The following is a 20,397-nucleotide window of genomic DNA, read 5'->3' on the forward strand; positions in this document are numbered from 1 at the left end:
CAAGAAGGGCACTCGAGTGTCTTGGCAGAAGGCAGAGGGCTGCCCCAATCTGTGTGTACATTTTCAGAAGCATTTGACTCTGGACCAAATTCTCTCAGCTGTGCTAAAGCTGGGGTAATGGATGGGAAATGTTTATTGGCCAGGCTGACTAGAAGCTCCAACAGAGGGTGCTGGGTCTCAGCCAGGAGCTTCCCTTCAGCTGGCAAGTTTAGCTTTCTGTCATGGTCAGAGGGAGCGTGTCAAAATTCCAATTCTCAGGGCTCTCTAGAGCTACTTACGATTAACCATTCATTTAGAAGTTTCTGCTTGTAATGTTTTGCTCAAATGGTGATGATGCAGTGCTTCTTACTTGGCTCAAAGAATGAGCAAAAATAGCTTTGCAGGGGTCAATGATCTTACAACCATTAAAGTGATAGGCTCATAAGCAAATGGGGCCAGTCAGGTACCATTTCATTCAACCTTGGACTTACATACAATTTATCAATTCATGCTGCCATGTTGGCTCCTCTGACCCAGGTCTACCAGTCAGGTAAGCACAGGCATTTGGCATGGCAGACAAACCAGTCACCACTTTGACCACTTAGTTGCCTGGCACAGGTTTACCTATGCAGGACAAGGAGCCTATTTGCCAGGTGCCACTGCTTCTCCTCATTCAGAGAAAAGGTCAATTAAGTTACTCAGAGTTGCACCCAAGGAGGGTGAAAGTTTCTTTCTTTTTTTTTTTTTAATCCTCACCGGAGGACATTTTTCCATTTTGTTTTGGTTCAGGTAGAGTGGGAGAGAGAGAGGAACACAGAGAGAGAGAGAAACATCGATGTGAAAGGGGCACATCGAGTGGCTGCCTCCTGCATGACCAACCAGGGCTGGGGACAAACTGCAACCGAGGTACGTGCCCTTAGCGGGAACCGAACCCGAGTCTCTCTGGACCACAGGCCAATGCTCTAACCACTGAGCCAAACTGGCCAGGGCGTGAAAGTTTCTTTCAAGTGCTGAAAGCAGAACTGAATATTTTCTCCTAAAATCACATTTGAGCCTCTACATAAATGTTTAGACTGGGATGATTCCATTCTTTAAGGCAGCTCTTAAGATATTAGAGAAAGGAACCTACAAGAGATTATATGGTTCACCACCCCCAACTCACCTTATGGATAATATCATTTCTCCTAGTTTCAGGACAGGTACTAAGGCTCTGAAAACGCTCCCAAGGTCACACAGCTGCTAAGTGGGTTTTTTGTTGTTGTTGTTTTCGTACGTGCTCCTAGTGGGAACCAAACCCGGGACTCTCTGGTCCACAGGCCGACGCTCCAACCGCTGAGCCAAACCGGCCAGGGCTGTTAAGTGGGTTTTACTGAGAGGACTAGAATCCAGGTCTCCTGCTTCCTTGTGCAATGCTCTTGTTTTCTCCTTTTCTTTTTAGTCTTTCCAATGCTGTTCTTACTATGACCCCCCCCCACACACACATACATAATTTGTATATTATTTTTAAATGTTTTTATGTATTTTAGAGAGAGAGGGAGAGGTAGAGAAACACTGATGAGAGAGAACCATCAATCAGCTGCCTCCTGCACGACCTCAACTGGAGATTGAGATGGCAATCTGGGCCATGTGCTCTGACCAGGAATCCAACCAGCAACCTCTTGGTGCATGGGATGACATTCAATCAACTGAGCCACACCAGCCAGGATTGTAATTTGTATTCCTTTTAAAAGGGTAATCAATTGCTCATATAACCCAAAGTTGTTTAATGTGCATATCTTTAAGACTCTTCATATAACTAAATGAACAAATCATCAGAAACAATGTCCCATTTAGAAAAGAAGGTCCCACTTTACTTCCTACTGCCATTGCACTGTTCAAGCCTCCGCCATCGCATGTGGACTATTACCAGCCTGTTAGCTAGAGCCTTTGATGACATTTACATTTATTATTGATTTTTATTTATTGATTTTTAGAGAGAGGAAGGGAGGGGGAGAGAAGGGAGAGGAGGGAAAGAGAGAGAGAGATTTGTTGTTCCACCTATCTATGCACTCATTGGTTGATTCCTGCATGTACACTGACTAGGGATCAAACCAGCAACCTTGGTGATCGAGATGACACTCCTACCAACTGAGCTACCAGGCCAGGGCTGATAAAATTTATATTTAAATTTATATGTAGGTCAGAGGTAAGTTTAAGACTATCTCTACTGTGCTTGGTTGAAGAGACAGATCCAGGTATACTTTAGACTTGGAATAAGATTTTTTCACTTACTGTGAAAATAGTTAACTACTCTAAAGTTTTTCATAGCCAGGACCATTAGGGGTTCTCTAATGGCTCATATTGCTCCCATTCCTACCCAACCTTCAAACAGAGAGAGAGGGTCTAGTAAGGATTCCAAGGCAGTGCAGGTAGCGTATTTATGTATTTGTACTTTCAGATCCCTGGTTAAGTTGGTTTCAAGTCTGTCTCGAGACTGCAGGTCATGTCCAAGGCAGGAAGTTGCAATGTAGGAGTAGTCCCAGGAGCCAGTATGTCAGGAAGTAGCCTAGAACGCATCGTGTGACTAGAGAACAGGTTTTCCAGTTGTACAACAGTCCCATGATAGAATTTCTGGGGATCTTTTGTCCTGGTGGGGAGTTTCCTGAAGGAGGCTTCCAAGGCACAGTCTCTAGGGATCTCAGCAGTGGCTCCTGATCCTGAAGCAAGTGAGCTGGAAACCAGTACACAATAGGAGTGGAGGAGCCCAAAAACCTGGTGAGAACCTGAAAATCATAAGAGTAGGAAGCCCACACATTTGTTATAATGTCACTGCCTCAAATTGTACCAGCCTGGGGCATCCCTACTGCTGGGTGAACTATAACCCCATGACTAAAAATGTATTGCAATGGACACAAACTTTGGCAGAGCTTAGGATCTGCCTTACAGAGCTGTGTGTGATACCACTCAGATGACCTCAATGTTACAAATAAACATAGCTACAGACTAATTACCAAAATAATGGGTCAATCAATAAAAAAAACCTCTGTGGCATCCAATTTTACCCCAGGGCCTAGACTCTAAACTCTAGGCTGTGATGAGGGTCTTTGGGAACGTAAGGTGGTTCTCTAATCCCATAGGGATGGCAAAGCAGAGGGAAAGGGGACAGAGGATACTATGGTTCAACATTCTTTCTTCTAGGAGAGTTCAGAGCCAAATGGCCTCCCTCATCTACCTGGAAACACTAAGCTTTGCTGGCATTCCCTCTACTAGTTAATTCAGCTACAAACACAGAATGCTGCTTTCTGTTTCTCATGTGCCTCTTATTCACACAGCCAGAGAACTTTACAAACAGCCAATGTGTCTCCAAGAGGCAGAAATGGCTAAGGAGTGGCCAGCATGGAGGAAAAAGTCTTCCTTGGGGTTAAGTTGAAACTGGAGCCACAGCCAGGAACAACAATAAAAAATCGAATAATCAAACCTTTCCCCACTTTCTATCCCCACCACCACCCCAAACATTGCACAAGATGTCTCCTCTGAAAACTGAGCACCCGCTCAGAGTATGTTAGAAAATCAACTATCAAATTGACATTCTGGGTATAACTGTGTATTAGGGTAAGGTCCCAGAGGTCTTCTCTGTGCCTATTTCTATATCTCAGTCCAATCAGGTTCTTTCACAACGCTCACGTCTTTGCACACACCCTTCATTTGCCCAGAATATTCTTACTTTGCTTCTTCTTTTTTTTTTTAATCCTCACCCGAGGACATTTTCCCATTTTTTTGTTCAGGTAGAGTGGGAGGGAGAGAGAGGAACAGAGAGAGAGAGAGAAACATCGATGTGAAAGCAACACATCGAGTGGCTTCCACCCACACGACCGACCAGGGCCAGGGACAAACTGCAACCGAGGTACGCGCCCTTAGCGGGAACCGAACCCGGGTCTCTTAGGACCGCAGGTCGACGCTCTAACCGCTGAGCCAAACCGGCCAGGGCCTTACTTTGCTTCTTAATAGAATTTCTTCTTATTCTTTATGATCTGATATAAATATGATGCCCTTCTTCAGTCAGCTACTGTTTTCCTCTGTGCTTCCACAATACTTTGTCTCAAAACAGCAAATCCTCTCCCGTCACACTATGCTATAATTTTATCTGTTCAACGTCTGTCTCCTATTTCTACCATGATCCACTAAGGCAGCAATCTTATCTTACTCAAGTTCCACCTTCAGTGGTTTGACCCAGGGACTAGCACAAAAAAAAACCCCCACACAGTTGTTGAATAAATCAATTAGGCACAGGTCACCCAGATGGGAGAAGTTGCCATCTTCCCATTCCTGGCCCAGGGGTTTTGCCTGTATTCACATCCTTTCCCAGCCAGGAATCCACCTCACCTGAACGTGCATGCACAAAGTGCCAAACAGCAGCAGCGCCGCAGCGTGAACCAGGTACACAAACACCCGAGGACTGAGGAATCCGGGATCAGGCTTCTCTAGGGTCTCATTGTTCTTGTTCCTTCGCATCCCAAGTGTAAGGCAGAGCCAAGGGTGGGTGGTCACATACGTCCAAGTTGCCCAGGCAACCAGTATAGCCACTGGCGCAGCCAGAAGAAAATTGGGTACCTGCTTAAGTTCATAGTATCTCAAAAAGCCAACATTCCAGTAGATATCCTGGACATAGTTGTATATTAGAGGAAGTTCCCAGGAGCACCAAGGTGGCTTGTTTCCCTCTGCAATCCGGTAGCCCTTGTCCACAGCTAACTGGAGCAAGGGCTTAGGGATGGAGTGGGCTGAGCCTGGCAGACAGAACTGGGTATAGGCATAATACTGAAAGAGGGCAAAGGGAAGGCCAAGTGTGAGCACAGACAGGAACACAGAGCCCATCAGCTTCAAGATCTGGCTCAGAGGATTCAGCACCATGAGAGAAGAGAAAAAGCCTTGGCACTGAGAATACATAAGAAAACCAATGCTGACCAGCCCATTGGAGCGTACACCAGTGGCAAGGGCAAAGAGGAGTCCACTAGTCCAGCTTCGGCCCCTTTCCAGCTGTCCCATGGCGGTGAATGTCAGGAGGGCAAACAGAGCTTCTGAGTAACCAGCAGCCAGGAAGACATTGGCAGGGCTGAGGCAGAAAAGCAGTGCTCCGTAAAAGGCCTGGCGCGGGCAGTGCAAAACCAGACAGCCCAGGTCGTGAAGTGCGACTGCAGCTAGGATAGAGAACAAGGAATTGAGCAATGCTACTGAGATTAACAGGCAACTCCGTAGGCTCAGCAACCCCCGCAGGGGTCTTAGCAATTCAGCCCCCACCAACAGGGCCAGGGGGAAACCAGGGAAGAAGGCAAAGTTGTGCTCATACAGGTAGCCATGCTCAGCAATGAACAGAAAGTGCTCAGCATCCCAGTGAGACAGGCCACCCAGGAGACCTTCCACAAGTTGATCCATAGAGCCCAATGGGACAAGGTGAGGAGGAGAAAAGGCTTCTGCATGGTGATCTGGGATGATGGCATTGAAGAGAGCCTGTGGGATGGAGAATCAGGATTTTGGTTGAGCAACTGAACAAAATAATTACTATTTAACAAAATTAAAAACAGATTTTCCCTAGCCAGTTTGGCTCAGAGGGCAGTGTTGGCCCATGGACTGAAGAGTTGTGAGTTCGATTACCGGTCAAGGGCATGTACCTTGGTTGCGGGTTCAATCCCTGGCCCCTGTCAGGGGTTGTGCGGGAAGCAACCAATCTATGTGTCTCTTTCACATTGATGTTCTCTCTCTCTCTCTCTCTCTCTCTCCCCCCCTTCCTTCCTCCCACTCTATCTAAAAATCAATGGAACAATATCCTCAGGTGAGGATTAAAAAAAACAAACAGCCCTGGCCGGTTTGGCTCAGCGGTTAGAGCGTCGGCCTGCGGTCCGGAGAGACCCGGGTTCGGTTCCCGCTAAGGGCACGTACTTCGGTTGCAGTTTGTCCCCGGCCCTGGTTGGTCATGCGGGTGGCAGCCACTCGATGTGTCCCTTCACGTCGATGTTTCTCTCTCTCCCTTCCTCTCTCTCCCTCCCACTCTATCTGTACAAGAAATGGAAAAATATCCTCGGGTGAGGATAAAAAAAAAAAAAAAATAAAAAAAACAAACAGATTTGTTGGGAAGAATCAGTTAGTTTCGGTCTAGTTACATTTGAGTTGGACATTCCAGTGCAGAGGTTAGTGAGGCAGTGAGATATGTGAGTCTGAACGTCAGAAGAGTGATCAAGGATAGAGATATAAATTTGGGAGTCATAAGAACATGGGTGGTATTTAAAGGTATGAGACTGAATGAAAGCACTAGGACATACAGATAGAGAAAAGAAGAGATCCAAGGACAGGGCCCTGAACACACTAACATTTAGTGACTTGAAAGAGGGTATGGATCCAGCAGTGAAGATAAAGAAGGAACAGTCAGGCGCACGCCCCCTCCCAGGAGTAAGCCTTTGCCTTTGCCTTCTCCTTCTTCCCTCTCTGGTGTGCATCTTCTAAACTCTAAGGGACCCCACAAGACTTGCAACCAGGGGAGCAAAGGCTAAGCCTCTGAACTTGTCTCCAAGGTCCCCTTTTCTCTGATTTCTCAGTGAGCCAAAGCAGCCCCACCTAGACTAATTTGTTTTCTATAACATTTCTAGAGATCCAAAGCAGCCCTGCCCAGGAGAGAAGAGATGCTTCTTCTGTTATAAGCCCTTCCTTGTTTAACTGTCCCCAGGTTTAGTAAATGTGCTTTCCATACCACATGCACAAAAAGAAGGAACAGTGAGGTATGAGAACCAGGAGAGCATGGTGTCTTAGAACCAAGTGAAGCAAGGGAGTGATGAGTTCTGTCAAATGCTGCCGACAGGTCAAGTAAGATGGGGATTGAAAACTGACCACTAGATTTAGCAATGTGAAGATCACTGGTGACTTTGACAAGAGCTTTTTCAGCAGGGTGGAGGAGAGAGAAGATTGCCTAGACTGGGTTCAACAGTGAAGGGGAGAAGGGAGATAAGTGCATACAGACAACTATTTGGAGAAGGTTTGCTGTAAAGGGGAGCAGAGAAATGGGGTAGTAGGTGAATGACCATGTGGACTAGAGAGAAATTTTAATTTGTTTAACATATATATTTTTGTTGTTGTTAATCCTCACCTGAGAATATTTTTCCATTGATTTATTTTTTAGATAGAGTGCAGGGGAGGGAGGGGGAGAGAGAGAAAGAAACATTGATGTGAGAGAGAGACATTGATTAGTTGCCTCCCACACAACCCCACTGGGCCCAGATATCGAATCTGCAACCCAGGTTTGTGCCTTTTTTTTTTCTTTTTTTAAAAATCCTCACCCAAGGGTATTCCTGCATCCATCCCCAGACAGAGCAGGAGAGCGAGAGGGAGGAAGAGAGAGAAACATCAACGTGCAAGAGACACATTGAGTGGCCGCCACCCACACGACTCCAATGGGGCCCGGGGACAAACTGCAACCTAGGTACGTGCCCTTAGTGGGAATCGAACCTGGGTCTCTCTGGACCACAGGCCGACGTTCTAACCGCTGAGCCAAACCGGCCAGGGCTTGTTACTGATTTTTAGAGAGAGGAAGGGAGAGGAAGAGAGAAAGAAACATTGATGTGAGAGTGGAACATCAATGGGTTGCTTCTTGCACACCCCCTACTGGGGATTGAGCCCACAACCTGGGCATGTGCCCTGTTCAGGAATCGAACCAGCAATCTTTCAATGCCCAGGACGACACTCAACCAACTGAGCCACACCTGCTGGGCTCTTTTTTTTTAATCCTCACCTGAGGACATTTTTCCTTTTTTTTTGGTTCAGATAGAGTGGGAGGGAGAAAGAGGAAGAGAGAGAGAGAGAAACATCAATGTGAATGGGACACATCGAGTGTTTGCCACCCGCATGACCCAACCAAGACCAGGGACAAACTGCAACCGAGGTATATGCCATAAGTGGGAACCGAACCCGGGTCTCTCTGGACCGCAGGCCGATGATCTAACCACTGAGCAAAATTAGCCAGGGCTGGGCTCCTTTTTTTTAAGAGTCGGGAGATAAGTATTTGTTTGCAAGTGGGAATAATCCAGCAGAAAAGAAATAAGTATGCAAGAAAGAGAACTGAGAACTCTTGAGCAAGCAAAAGGTGGAGGAGCTAGCCTTTGAGAGGAGGACAGACAGCTCATCCAACCTTCCACACTGAAGGCACAGAGGTGAAGATGTAGGTGTGCTGATGGATGTGGTTTGAGTATGCAGAAAGTTGCTTTTGATTGCTTCTATCTTTCTGAGTTTTCACTCAGGAAAGTAATTTGGGGAAAAGATGTTAGAGACTTGAGCAAACATGTAAAACTCACATATGTAAAATAAATCATCTATGATCTCAGTTCTCAAAATAGGCCATGCACTGAAATAACCCAAGTAGTTTTTTTTTAAAATATATTTTTCTTGATTTTTTTTAGAGAGGGAGGAAGAGAGAGAGAGAGAAACATTGATCAGCTGCCTCCTGCACACCTCCTATTGGGGATTGAGCCTGCAATCCAGGCACGTGCCCTGACCAGGAATTGAACTGGAACCTCTCAGTCCATGGGATGATACTTGATCCATTGAGCCACAGTGGCTGGGCACATCCACATAGTCTTTAAAATACTGATGCCTGGGTTCCTCCCCCAGAGTTAATGAGTGAACTGGTATGGGTTACAGCCTGGGCACTGGGATTTTTTCTGATGTGCAGACAAATATGTGTGTGGGGCGGGGAGGTGAATGGACCCGGGAAATACACTAACATTACCAGGTAGCACTAAGGACTTACTTGTGTTAATTATCTTTTAAAAAATTTTTACATATATGTTTTTATTGATTTGTAGAGAGGAAGGGAGAAGGAGAGACAGAAACATTGATGAGAGAGAAACACCAATGAGCTGTCTCCAGCACACTCGAGCTCGCAACCCAGGCATGTGCCCTGACTGAGAATTGAATCAGCGACCTCTTTGTGAATGGGTCAACACTCAACCACTGAGCCACACCAGCCAGGTGGGTTAATGGTCTTGAATAAAAGGAAACTCGTTACTACAGTTGTGTGTATTATTTTGGGCAGGTGTAAGCACAGAATGGATAGAACTAAGTTTAACCAAGGTTGGGCATAGGAAGAAAGGAGAGAGTGAGCTATGCAGGCATGCATGATGGAGCATGGAATCTAAGCTAGGTAAGAAGTGGAGCCCGGCCAGCATGGCTCAGTGGTTGAGCGTTGACCCATGCACCAAGAGGTTGCCAGTTTGCTTCCTGGTCAGGGCACATGCTCAGGTTGTGGGCCAAATCCTCAATGCGGGACATGCAGGAGGCAGCCAGTCAATGTTCTCTCTCATTGATGTTTCTATCTCTCTCTCCCTCTCCCTTCCTCTCTCTCTCAAATCAATAAAGGAGTCCGACCGGTGTGGCTCAGTGGTTGAGCAATGACCCATGCACCAAGAGGTCACTGGTTCGATTTGCAGTCAGGACACATGCCCAAGTTGTGGGCCCGATCTCCAGTGGGGGGCATACAGGAGGTGGCCAATCAATGTTCTCTCTCATCAATGTTTCTCTTTCTCTCCCTCTCTCACTTCTTCTCTCTCAAAAATCAAAGGAAAAAAATGTTAATCTCATCCAGGAATATCCTCACAGACACATCCAGAATAATGCTTATAAAATAAAATCAATAAAGGCAAAAAAAAAAGAAGTGGAGCTAAAGCCTTGAGGTGGGTGAGAGTCAATAAAACAGTGGTAGGATCAATGAATTATAAATCCTGAGAGGTTGGAAGAATCATTAGAGCTCTAGTACTAGAGAAAGTGAGCTGAAAAGATAGGAGATAGTAGTCAGGTGTTAGTTTACTAATATTCAAACCACCAAGAAATCAGCAGTTGTGTTGGAAAGAGTAACAGGTAATCAGGAGCTAAAACCTTCAAGGAATGAGCTGTTATTAACACAGATGAGGGCAACAATGAAGGATAACTGACAATATATTCTGATGGCATGAGCTTTTTTTTTTAATCCTCACCCGAGGATATTTTTGCATTTATCTTCAGATAGAGCGGGAGGGAGAGAGAAACATCCAGTAGAGCCTGCTATGCCTCTTATAGTAAAGGAAAAGAGAGGAAAGGAGATTTCCATAAAGGAATCAGCTATGAGCCTCAGAGAGAATGAAACTTATGATGAAAGGCACACATAAATTATGCTAATATAACATACTTAGGGTGTTGACTATATTCACTGACGCACACTGAAGACCTACTAAGCGCTGGGCACTGTGCTAGGCACTGGATATAATATATATATATATAAAATCTGATTAAAATATGTGTAAGGACAGCCTTAGATGAGAAAGAAAGTTTGGCAAAAGTGCGAATGCATTCTGAGGACTATGTGGGTGAGGCACCTGGGGGAAGAGCAGGAGACACTACTGACTAAACAAATATACACAGATGGTCTCAGGACAGTGCCAACTCTTTCCCACTCAACTGACTGACATAGTGCTCCATCTCCTGGTTAGGGGACCCAGGGCAATGCTTTGAGCTGTCACACCTTAACTGCATCTCTGGTTGTAGAACATCATGGTCTGTTGGAAAGATCTTTAGCTTAGGAGTTAGAAAACATGGGGTCTGTCCTGACCCATTTGCTCAGTGGTTAGAGTGTCGGCCTGAGGATCAAAGGGATTTGGGTTCAATTCCTGGTCAAGGGCATGTACCTGGATTGCAGGTTCAATCCTCGGCCCTAGTCGGGATCGTGTGGGAGGCAACCAATCAACGTGTGTCTATCTCACATTGATGTTTCTCTCTCTCTCCCTTCCTTCCTTCTACTCTATCAAAAAAAGAAAAGGAAAGAAAACCCAGGGTCTGATTCTGGCTCTTCTCTAACTTGCTGTGTGACTTTAGAGAATCTCTTTAAGCTTTCTAAGCCTCTGATGCTTCATATGTAAAACAAGGGATTAGCAGACCATTCCTAAGCGTCCTGCCCACTTTTCAGCTATGAAGCCTAAGTGTCTATGGTTCCAACCACATGGAGGGGCACACCTGGGAAGTGAAAAGATGGGGACTATTCTTAGTGTCTACCCCAGTCAAGTGGCAACAGCATGCTCAAGACAAAAGATCAGAGACTCACCTGTAGCACCAGAGTCACGGCCCGGCAGCTGGCCGCAAACCTCAGCACCTCTTTCCGGGATGGGTCCAGGGGCCACATCTTCTCACCACAGGAATTCAGGGGTGTTACTGCCAGGATTGAGCTCCCTTCAGGCTTCTAAACTCCAAAACCCAAGGAAGAAATGTCACACATGGGCTGAAAGTAAATTTTTGAAAGCATTCTTCACAGGAGACTCCCCCTTCAGCATCACTAGGCAAATTTAACAATTAACTTCCCAGATGAGGGAAGAGCATCTTGAAGGCAGATGTCACTTGGTGTCACTGTGACACACTATATTCTTGTTGGGAAAGTTCCACACAGATAGGCATGAAACTGGAAAGCAAAATCACAGAAAATCATTAAAAAGCCTATTGAGTGCCCCGTATACAGGAACTAAAGACCTAGGTTCAAGTCTTGGCTTTGTCACTCACAAATTCTCATATAGTCCTTCTGAACCTCAGTTATGAATAAAATGAGATCAGATTATTTTGCCCATCACACAAAACTGTCATGCTGGTAAAATGGACTAAAGTGTGAAGTACTACTACATCTATATTGTGATTGCTATTTTGGTGTGTGCCCATTTTCTCTTGCCCAGAATAATAAACTAGGTCCCCAACCAGAGTCCCATAAATGGGGCATAGAACTGAACTGGAAGACCATAATGACTATACACTTCAGTTTAGCTCTCTGATGTGTGTTCAGCTGGTCTGTTAAATTAAGTGGAGAAGGAAAAGAAAACCACTACTCAGCAGGACTTCAGTCAGCTCACATTGCTAAAACAAACTTAGGGAGAAGACAAAGTTGACTACTAGGGATGGAGAAAATTTATTTCCCATCTCTTTGTTGGAATGGCAGCAATGTACAAACAACTGCAAAGCCATTCTGAGGCAAGGAATGCACTTCAGGCTTTAAAAAACAAAACAAAACAATTCCTTGGGCTCTAACAAAAGAAGTAGCACTGGCTCCTACAGAACCAGTCTGGGAAATCAGAAGGGAAGGCAAGAGCATCAGAGGTAACTAACTCCCTAATTTGGTGTTCTTGTCCCAGTTCCACCCTGCAAACATCCACTGAGTTCCAGATGTGTGTTTAGGCTCTATCCCTAAAGGAAAAAATATATATTTAAACTGAGAAGTTAACAGGGAGGGCTGGAAGACTTTTATTTCTTTTCTTATCTGGCTAATACCTACCAAACCTTTAGGTATCACTTGTCTGGAATTCTTCTCTGATCTTCACTAGACTATGTGATAGGCTCTCATTGCACTCTGCTCTGTGGTCTGTATTGAATTGCTTAATTAAGTTGCTTGGGAGGGCAGGGGCTTTGTCTGTCATGCTCACAACTATATCCCCAGGGCCCAGCAAACAAACAGACATTTTATTAAAAAAATTTTTTTTTCTTTATTGATTTTTTTTGTTTGTTTTTTATCCTCACCCGAGGACATTTTCCCATTTTTTTGTTCAGGTAGAGTGGGAGGGAGAGAGAGGAACAGAGAGAGAGAGAAACATCGACGCGAAAGGAACACATCGAGTGGCTGCCACCCGCACGACCGACCAGGGCCGGTGACAAACTGCAACCGAGGTACGCGCCCTTAGCGGGAACCGAACCCAGGTCTCTCAGGACCGCAGGTCGACGCTCTAACCGCTGAGCCAAACCGGCCAGGGCTCTTTATTGATTTTAGAGAGGAAGGGAAAGGGAGAGATAGAAACATTGATGAGACAGAACATCATTTGGCATGCCCCCCACTGGGGATTTGGCCTACAACCTTGGAATGTGCCTGGACTGGGAATGGAACTGGTGACCTCCTGGTCCATGGGTTGATGCTCAACTACTGAGCCACACCGGCCAGCCAAACAGACATTTTAAACCTGTGTTCTGATTGAGTGGAGTGGCAATAACAGGATGTGGCATCACTAGTCCATTAGCTCTGGTATAAAATCACTGCTCCGAGTATTACTCTCACCATACTCATGTTAAGAGCAAGACTACAAAGTCACAGAAGCCATAGGAAAAGACAATTTCTCCAGAAAGGGAGCAAGATTGACCAATAGCTACAGTACTTGTCCTCAGCACAAGGGGGCGCCTGCTGCTTACTCCATCACGAGGAAGGGAGGGGCCACCAACGCCACACGGTTTTGCTCATCAAAATTCAGTTCAAAGGCAAGCTTCTGAAAACCCCAGAGAACGGAGGTAGTTTGTGAATCTACCCAACATTTCCAACATCTGACCCCCTGAATCGAGAGGAACTGCAGAAACAGGCACAGCCAACCTCACACGGCTGCTGGTTCTCTATCCTTGGGTGATTTCACTTTTTCCTTCTTTAGTTCCCACCCACATGCAGAACAGAAGTTAGGAATAGAAAAGCACTTAACCCACCTCTGCCTCTTCACCAGGCTGCCATTCTTCCTTCCTCTCTCCAGAGTCAAGCTCTAGCCCCAGCAACCACAGGAGACTTGTAGCCTACACTTAAGTTTACAGGTAAGTCAAGTAAAAACAAAATAAAGCCAGTGAGTTCTCCCTCTCATCTGATTGCCAGCCTCACACCCCAACAACCCCTTTGCCAAATCACTCTGAACCGGCAGAACAGAGCTACTAGTTTAACTCTATTTTCCCGTGAGATAAATATGCCCCAGAGAGGTAAGTAATAAAAATCTCCATAGTTTTATATCAGAGATCTCATTAGACCCTGTGAGGCCAATATAATTACCATCGCCATTTTATAGATGTGGACACTGAGGCTCACTGGGGTCAAGTGACACATCCAAGGCTCTATTTAAAATGAGAGAATGTTATTTAAAATTTTTTATTCTGAAACCTCATGGTCTTCTCACCAAGCCTTACCCCGGCCAAAGGGGATGGGCTCCTTCCGAGCGAGACAGGTTTACAACCCAGGTCTCCCAAATCCAGCCTGGTACTTGTCCAATTAAGGCACAAGCTCTTCCTGGATATGCTGAGGGCAGAGAAGGCCCTGTCTGAGAATACAGGGAAGCCTGCCGAACTGGAGCCCTGGATCCTCTATGGGGCTGAGAAATCGCTCTAACCAAGGGTCCTCAAGGCCAGAGGCCTCGCTGGCCGTCGCGAGCCAGGGACCACCTTCTGCCCAATCCAGCTGCGTCTAAAGTCCGTTCTAGCCCACTTCTTTCAGACACATTCCCAAGGGGGGATCGGGCATCTCCTCTCCCCAGAGGGCCCAGGGGATATTTCCGAGAGGGCCAGTAGGGCCGGGCCCGGCCGCAGGCCCGGAAGGCAAGGGAGCGCGGGAGACTAAAGGAAGAGGCAGCACTGGAGGCCGCTATGGCGGAGGGGCGGGGCTCGCCGCTTCTCCGCGGCCTCCGCCTCATTTCCCTCCGCCTCGGTTTGACAACTTCCCTCCCCGAAGAACTTGAGGGCTCCCACGCTGGCGCCGGGTCCCCAGCGTCAGCCCGTTCCGATCTCCCAGGCGGAGCCCGAACCTTAGCTCTTCCATCCGGGCACCTGAGTGGTCCGCGCCTGCGCACTGGCTCCGCCGACGGCGGCTCCGCCCCGCTCCTGCCCGGACTCGGAGCTGCTCCGCCCCCTCAGCGGCGGCCATGATGACTCCGAGCAAGTGGGGCGTGGACGACAGGGCCCGTCCACTCATCGGCTCTCTGCCTTGGCACCTTCCCGCCTTGGTGACACACCTGGAGACTTCCCTCCCGCACTGCACTTTCCTCAAGCCCCTTTCCCCACCTTTAGTTAGTCCCCCGGCTGCTGTCTCAGAGTCGGTGTTCTTGCCCCAGTTCCATCCCACAGACACGCACTGAGTTCCCGATGTGTGCCAGGACTCTCGGAGTTGGGGGTTGCCCCGCGGCCTCTTTCTTCACAGAAGCCAGAGCAGCACTTTCCCTGCTGTCAGGCAACAACACTCAGCACAGGACCTGGCACATGATAGATGTTCTGTGAATAGAAAGTAAAGCCTTCTTGGGGTTTCTGTGGCCAGCAGCGGCACCCTACGTCCTGGGTGTGAAGAAAGTGGGGGATCCCCCTGACTTTCCATTCCTCCAGCTACCAGGGACCTGCCCTACTTCAGTCCTCAGCCCCACCTCAGGTGGCTAATGAGAATGATGAAGGAGACTTCAGAGAACCCCCCCCCCCCCCCAGGACTCCTTTCTCCTTCCTCATTCAAGCAGTTTCTCTCGTAGGAAGTGGGGCCAAAAAAGAAGAAGAAGAAAAAAAGAAAAAAAAAGAAGCTAACTCAACAAAACCGTCTGTTAGGGAGGAGCGGCCAGTTGGTACCCCTGTAACGGAAACTGTTAGAACAACTTTGCACCCTACTTAAAGGAAACAGATAATAAATCCTTCTCCCGTTGGTGGATTTGTTTCTCAGGATTCCAAAGCCTTCTTCTGTGGTTTCAGTTATCTGCCCTCCAAACGAAGCTAGGGGCTGGGTTAGCTTCTGGCCACAGCCCTGGCTGAGGGAGGGGTTTATCTTCAGCAACTGCTCCTCATGTGGGTGGGAACAAAGGAGATGGTTGCTATTTCTCAGGCAAAAGAGCTAGCCCAGATCACTTCTGTGGGGGCCGGGCAGTGTATGTATATTTTGATTCTTTATAACTCATTGCAGGCCTTGAGACCTAAACTGCTCTTCAGGTATTTGTTGTGTGTAAGGTGGATAAAGTATAAATCACATTTCACTTGTGCGTTGAAGGAGAAGGGAAAAAATGGAGTTTAGAAGACTCTTCGCCTAGGCTTTTCAGTGACACACACTTGTTCTCAGCTCCAGAGGTCTGCGAGCGAACCGGCAAAGCTGCAGGGCACACTCGTGACCGGGGCCAAAGGTTGTGGCTTGAGATTCTAGAAGCCTCAAACAATCACTCTGCTTGCAAAGGCAAAACTGAGAAATGAACTGTCCTCACTTTGTGAATTCACATGGAGAAAAGACATGTATTCTTAAGTTTCGCCCTGCCCACACTAAATTCCCTCAAAAATCTACTTGTAAAAAGGATAGGGGTCTCTTGTGACAAGTCAGAATGTTTTTTAAAAGCTCAACTGTCACCCTTTAGAGGTGGAACTTTATCCAGACCTTCTGCTCTACTTTCCTGCAATTTCTCCTTCCTTTCCTTCTCTGCTACACCCCGCTCCTCTTCCGCTCTATTTCCTGTTTCATTTTCTGGCTCCTGCTCTGACAGGAAAACAAGGAAGCTGAATGTTGTGCTCTCAAAGCCCTGGCTTGTCAGAATAGAAGACTAGGTAGGATGGGAGGGGGTTCGGGGCCTCCAAGGCTGTGAGTAAGTAATGGAAGAGGCAACACTATCTAGTCTGCTTTTAGAGTCAGCAGCTAAAATGGAGCCTGCATGTGCACAGGGAGCCAGCTGAGCGACCAGCACTGTGGAACCAGGGAGGCAGAGATGTATTCCAGGGCTCCAGAAAGACTCTACACCACCCAGCCCCTTACATTAAAGAAGCAAATATCCTACACCACCAAGAAGCAATTTCACAATATAAATCCCTGACCTAAACAATGCATTACTGTTTCTAGAATCCTAGAATGTAAGCGTTAACAGCATTTCTGTTTCTTGAACTTGCCTGGCTCTGCTCATGCAACATGAAAACTTCACTGCCAGACCATCCTTTGGCAAACCCACTGCATTTGGATGTCAGCTGAATGTCACCTGCTCAGAGAGGCCTTCCCTGACTATCCAGCCACAACCACCACCCTGTACTGTCTCATCACCCTGTTCTGTTTTCTTCACCACCTGACTGTCTTGTCCATGAGTTTTACTCATCTGTTTTCCTGTTATGGAATGTAAACTCTGAGAGTGGGAGCCTTGTTCAAAGTGTTACCAGCACTTAGAGCAGTGCTTTGCACATTGTATATACTCAGTAAAGAACTGGTAAATAGCCTGGCCAGTGTGGCTCAGTAGTTGAGTGTCGACCCATGCACCAAGAGATCGCCGGTTCAATTCCTGGTCAGGGCACATGCCCAGGTTGTGGGCCAAAACTCCAGTGGGGGCATGCAGGAGGCAGCCATTTGATGTTCTCTCTCATCGAGGTTTCCATCTCTCTATCCCTCTCCCTTTCTCCCTCTCTAAAATTAAAAAAAAAAAAAAAAAAAGATCTGCTGAATAAATCATTTTGTTTAACCTGATACCTATAGTCTATGGATGCAGGAATAAAGACTCAGGGGAAGTGACTGGCCTGAAGTTACACAGCTAGTGGCAGAGGTGGGACTTAATTTTAGGTCTCTAACCTCCCTGTTTTTTGTTTCTAACACTCCACACTATTTTATTTTGTTTAATCCTCACCCGAGCATACTTTTCTGTTTATCTTCAGGTAGAGAGAGAGAGAAAGGGAGAGAGAAACATCGACGTGAGAGGGACACATCAACTGGTTGCCTCCTGCATGACCCGACCAGGGCTGAGGACAAGCCGGTGACAAGCCGCAATCTAGGTACATACCCTTGGCCAGAATTGAACCCGGGACTCATTGGTCTGCAGGCCGACGCTCTACTGCTGAGCCAAACTGGCCAGGGCTCCACACTATTTTAATTTTTCTCATTTGCTTCTTTTCCTCTCTTCCTTTTTTTCACACGACTGAGTCTTTACAGGCTATATCAGGAATACCATATAGGGCACACACCAACTCCTAACTACTTTTTCCTCCACTAAATTCCCATCTTACCTGTTTGATTTATTCAACAAAATGGGAGTGCCTGCTCTGTGAGAGAGGATGAGGATGAACACTGAGCAACGCAAACACAGTTCTTGTCCTCATTAAAAAATATCTACTTCATGGATCTTATAGTGCTTGACAACAAGTACTCAGTAAGGATGGGCTGTGATACCCTCCTGAATGAAAGGAGGAGTAATTTTTCCACTGAATGTGTGGAGAAAGTTCTCATGGAGCACTCTCTTCCCTGAAGCAACCGGACAACTCATTTCTCTCTGTAGCTGGCTTGCTTTCCTCTTGTCACATCTGGAGATGGCTTTGGCCCCAGGCAGAGAAACAGAACAGTGGATCTATTCTCAGTAGCTCAGTTTCCAGACACTAAACTTTCCATGACCCTAATCCTATTTGAATATTGGAGAAACTGACCCTGATCTGGGACATTGGCCTTGAAGCCATACCATTATGGGATACAAGTAACCACACAGGCCTCTGATACCTGTCGCTGCCAGCTGTTAGTGGGCAGTGCTAATGACTATGATGACAGGCAGCTGTGCCTTACCAGAACTTGATGCTACTTCCTTTCACTATGGATAAAAGACATTCATTGGCAGTTTCCAAGGATGCTGGGTGACATTTACATCCATCCTGAAACCTGGGGTGGCCAAAAGCATACGTTTGGGCTTCTGCTGTATCACTTGAAGCTGCCCATCCACTCCAGGACCCAATTGCAGGACCCAAACACTGATCCCTCAAAGGCCATGGACACTAGGTTATTTTTCACCCGTTCTTTGGTGTTTGTGTTTAGGTAGTTTTAAAACTTTGACCCCACTGAGGCGCCTAGTGGAAGGGCCTTAGCCACTTAGGGGTGGCAGTGGCTGCAAGGCAAAAGAGCCAATGAGATTGAGAGTATTGTTTAGGCCAGACTTGGCTGCTCTCCAGCTATGAAAGAAGGTTAAGGTCATTGGGGTGGGGGGTGGGGAGGAGCCTGGGAAAATAACTACTGGCCACACCCCTGGGCTCTACTGGCAAGGTTCTATTTACTTCTCAAAAGCAAATTACTCACAGCTCAGTGGCTAGCAGTTCTTGGCCTGTGCTAACTCCAGTCAGAAACTGGAGACCAGGCTAGGCGCCCCCTGCATTGCAGGAGAGCAAATGAAAGGAACCAAGGAAACCAAACTCCTAGGCAATGCTCCACACACAGCCCAGAAATGCCCTTTCTACACTAGAAAGTGGAGTTCAAGAGGCTCAGAGCAAAAATGAGCTATTAGCAATATTGCTCACCAAAATACAGATATGAAAACTTCCTATTTAGTCTTTTTCCAGAAGAGTCCTAAGAAGGCATCTTGGTTGATGGTTAGCCAATTGTCTCTATTTCTCTGTCTCTCAATAGAGAAATACTAATTATTCATTCCTGTCCCTGACCCAAATATTAACAGCCATATTTAGTTTGATAAAAACTTGATTGGAAATTCTTGGGACAATTTTACCTCACACTAAATACGACAAAAACAAATCTTGCCTCCTGAGCTCCACTACTAGATCCAGTTACTTCTGGTTGTTCTTTGACCTTGAGAGGCCTAATGGGAAGGGCCTTAGCCATTTAGGAAGAAGGTACAGTCTGGTGAATTAGGAAGACCATAGGCCTTGGAGTCAAGACCTTGGTTGGTATATGAGCCACTTTCCTCAACTATCAAATGGGAGCCAGAATACTAATCTCACAGGCATGGGACTGTTGAAGGATTGATGTACTGTTTGGTACGCAAGTAGGTACTCAATAGAGAGCTGTTGTTTCAAGTTTCACTTCTAAGTGTCCACGATAGCACTTTTCTGTAACTGCTTCTGGTTTCTCCACAGTTTCCCTAAGGAAGTGGATGAACAGAGAAGCTATATAGTGTAATATTAGCCTATAAAAGTAATTGCATCTGGCCAACATCTACATTTCATTAATCAACTATGTGCCAGACTGTGCTGTAGGACAAGGATATAGCAGTGAACAAAATAAATCCCCCTGCCCTCAGAGAACTTATATTCCAGTGTAAGATGACAGATATGTACAATATACAATAGGCTGTATGATACCAAGCACTACAAAGAAAATTAAGGCAGAGAAGGGAAATAAGGCAGGGGAGCAGACTGCTATATTAAATAGCGTGGTCAGGGAAAGATTCACTGATATATTTGAGCAAAGGCTTGAAGGAGATGAGGACTTGAACCATGCAGTTATCTGGTGAGAGTATTCTAGACAGAGGAAACAGTAAGTGCAAAGCCCTAAGGTGGAAACAGCCCTGTATTGTGTAGTGAGCAAAGGGGAAGAGAGAAGACCAGAAAGGTAACAGCAAGCCAGACAACAGAGGGCCTTGTAAGCTGTTATAATGATCTGGACTTTCCCTTACTCAGAGTGAGAAGCACCAAAGGATTTTGATCTGACTTGGTTTTATTTTTTTTATCCTCACCCGAGGATATTTTTTCCATATTTTGTTCAGATAGAGTGGGAGGGGGAGAGAGAAACATCGACGTGAAAGGGACACATCGAGTGGTTGCCACCTGCAGGACCCAACCAGGGCCGGGGACAAACTGCAACCGAGGTACATGCCCTTAGCGGGAACCGAACTCAGGTCTCTCTGGACCGCAGGCCGACGCTCTAACCGCTGAGCCAAACCGACCAGGGCTGGTTTTACTTTTATT

The 20,397-nt window shown here is 46.5% G+C and overlaps 1 protein-coding gene across 6 annotated transcripts; it reads right to left on the reverse strand.

The window, feature by feature from the left end:
- Positions 1-2,129: 2,129 nt before the first annotated feature.
- PIGV (phosphatidylinositol glycan anchor biosynthesis class V) lies at positions 2,130-14,578 on the reverse strand. Of its 6 annotated transcripts, none has more exons than XM_036257275.1 (6): positions 14,538-14,578; positions 13,793-13,854; positions 13,462-13,550; positions 11,069-11,203; positions 4,342-5,463; positions 2,130-2,741 (listed from the first exon to the last, which is right to left on the reverse strand). In XM_036257275.1, the coding sequence occupies exons 4-6, from the start codon at positions 11,144-11,146 to the stop codon at positions 2,460-2,462; spliced, it is 1,482 nt and encodes a 493-aa protein (XP_036113168.1). In that variant the 5' UTR covers positions 11,147-11,203; positions 13,462-13,550; positions 13,793-13,854; positions 14,538-14,578; the 3' UTR covers positions 2,130-2,459. The 6 variants fall into 6 exon arrangements, with proteins under 6 accessions (XP_036113168.1, XP_036113167.1, XP_036113165.1 ...); XM_036257274.1 differs by having other exon boundaries at positions 13,462-13,545; positions 14,538-14,552; XM_036257272.1 differs by lacking the exon at positions 14,538-14,578 and adding an exon at positions 14,455-14,537 and having other exon boundaries at positions 13,462-13,545.
- Positions 14,579-20,397: the final 5,819 nt, after the last annotated feature.

The sequence above is a fragment of the Molossus molossus genome, unplaced genomic scaffold, assembly GCF_014108415.1.
Source record: "Molossus molossus isolate mMolMol1 unplaced genomic scaffold, mMolMol1.p scaffold_m16_p_12, whole genome shotgun sequence".
NCBI classification, from domain to species: Eukaryota; Metazoa; Chordata; class Mammalia; order Chiroptera; family Molossidae; genus Molossus; species Molossus molossus.

Excerpts from the sequence above, each read along its gene's own strand:
- PIGV (XM_036257274.1), bottom strand. The coding sequence starts at position 13,846 with ATGTGTCACTTGACCCCAGTGAGCCTCAGTGTCCACATCTATAAAATG. Across the intron at positions 11,204-13,461 it reads AGCCTGGTGAAGAGGCAGAG|AAGCCTGAAGGGAGCTCAAT; the intron begins GTGGGTTAAGTG and ends TTTGGAGTTTAG. Across the intron at positions 5,464-11,068 it reads CCGTGACTCTGGTGCTACAG|GCTCTCTTCAATGCCATCAT; the intron begins GTGAGTCTCTGA and ends TCCATCCCACAG.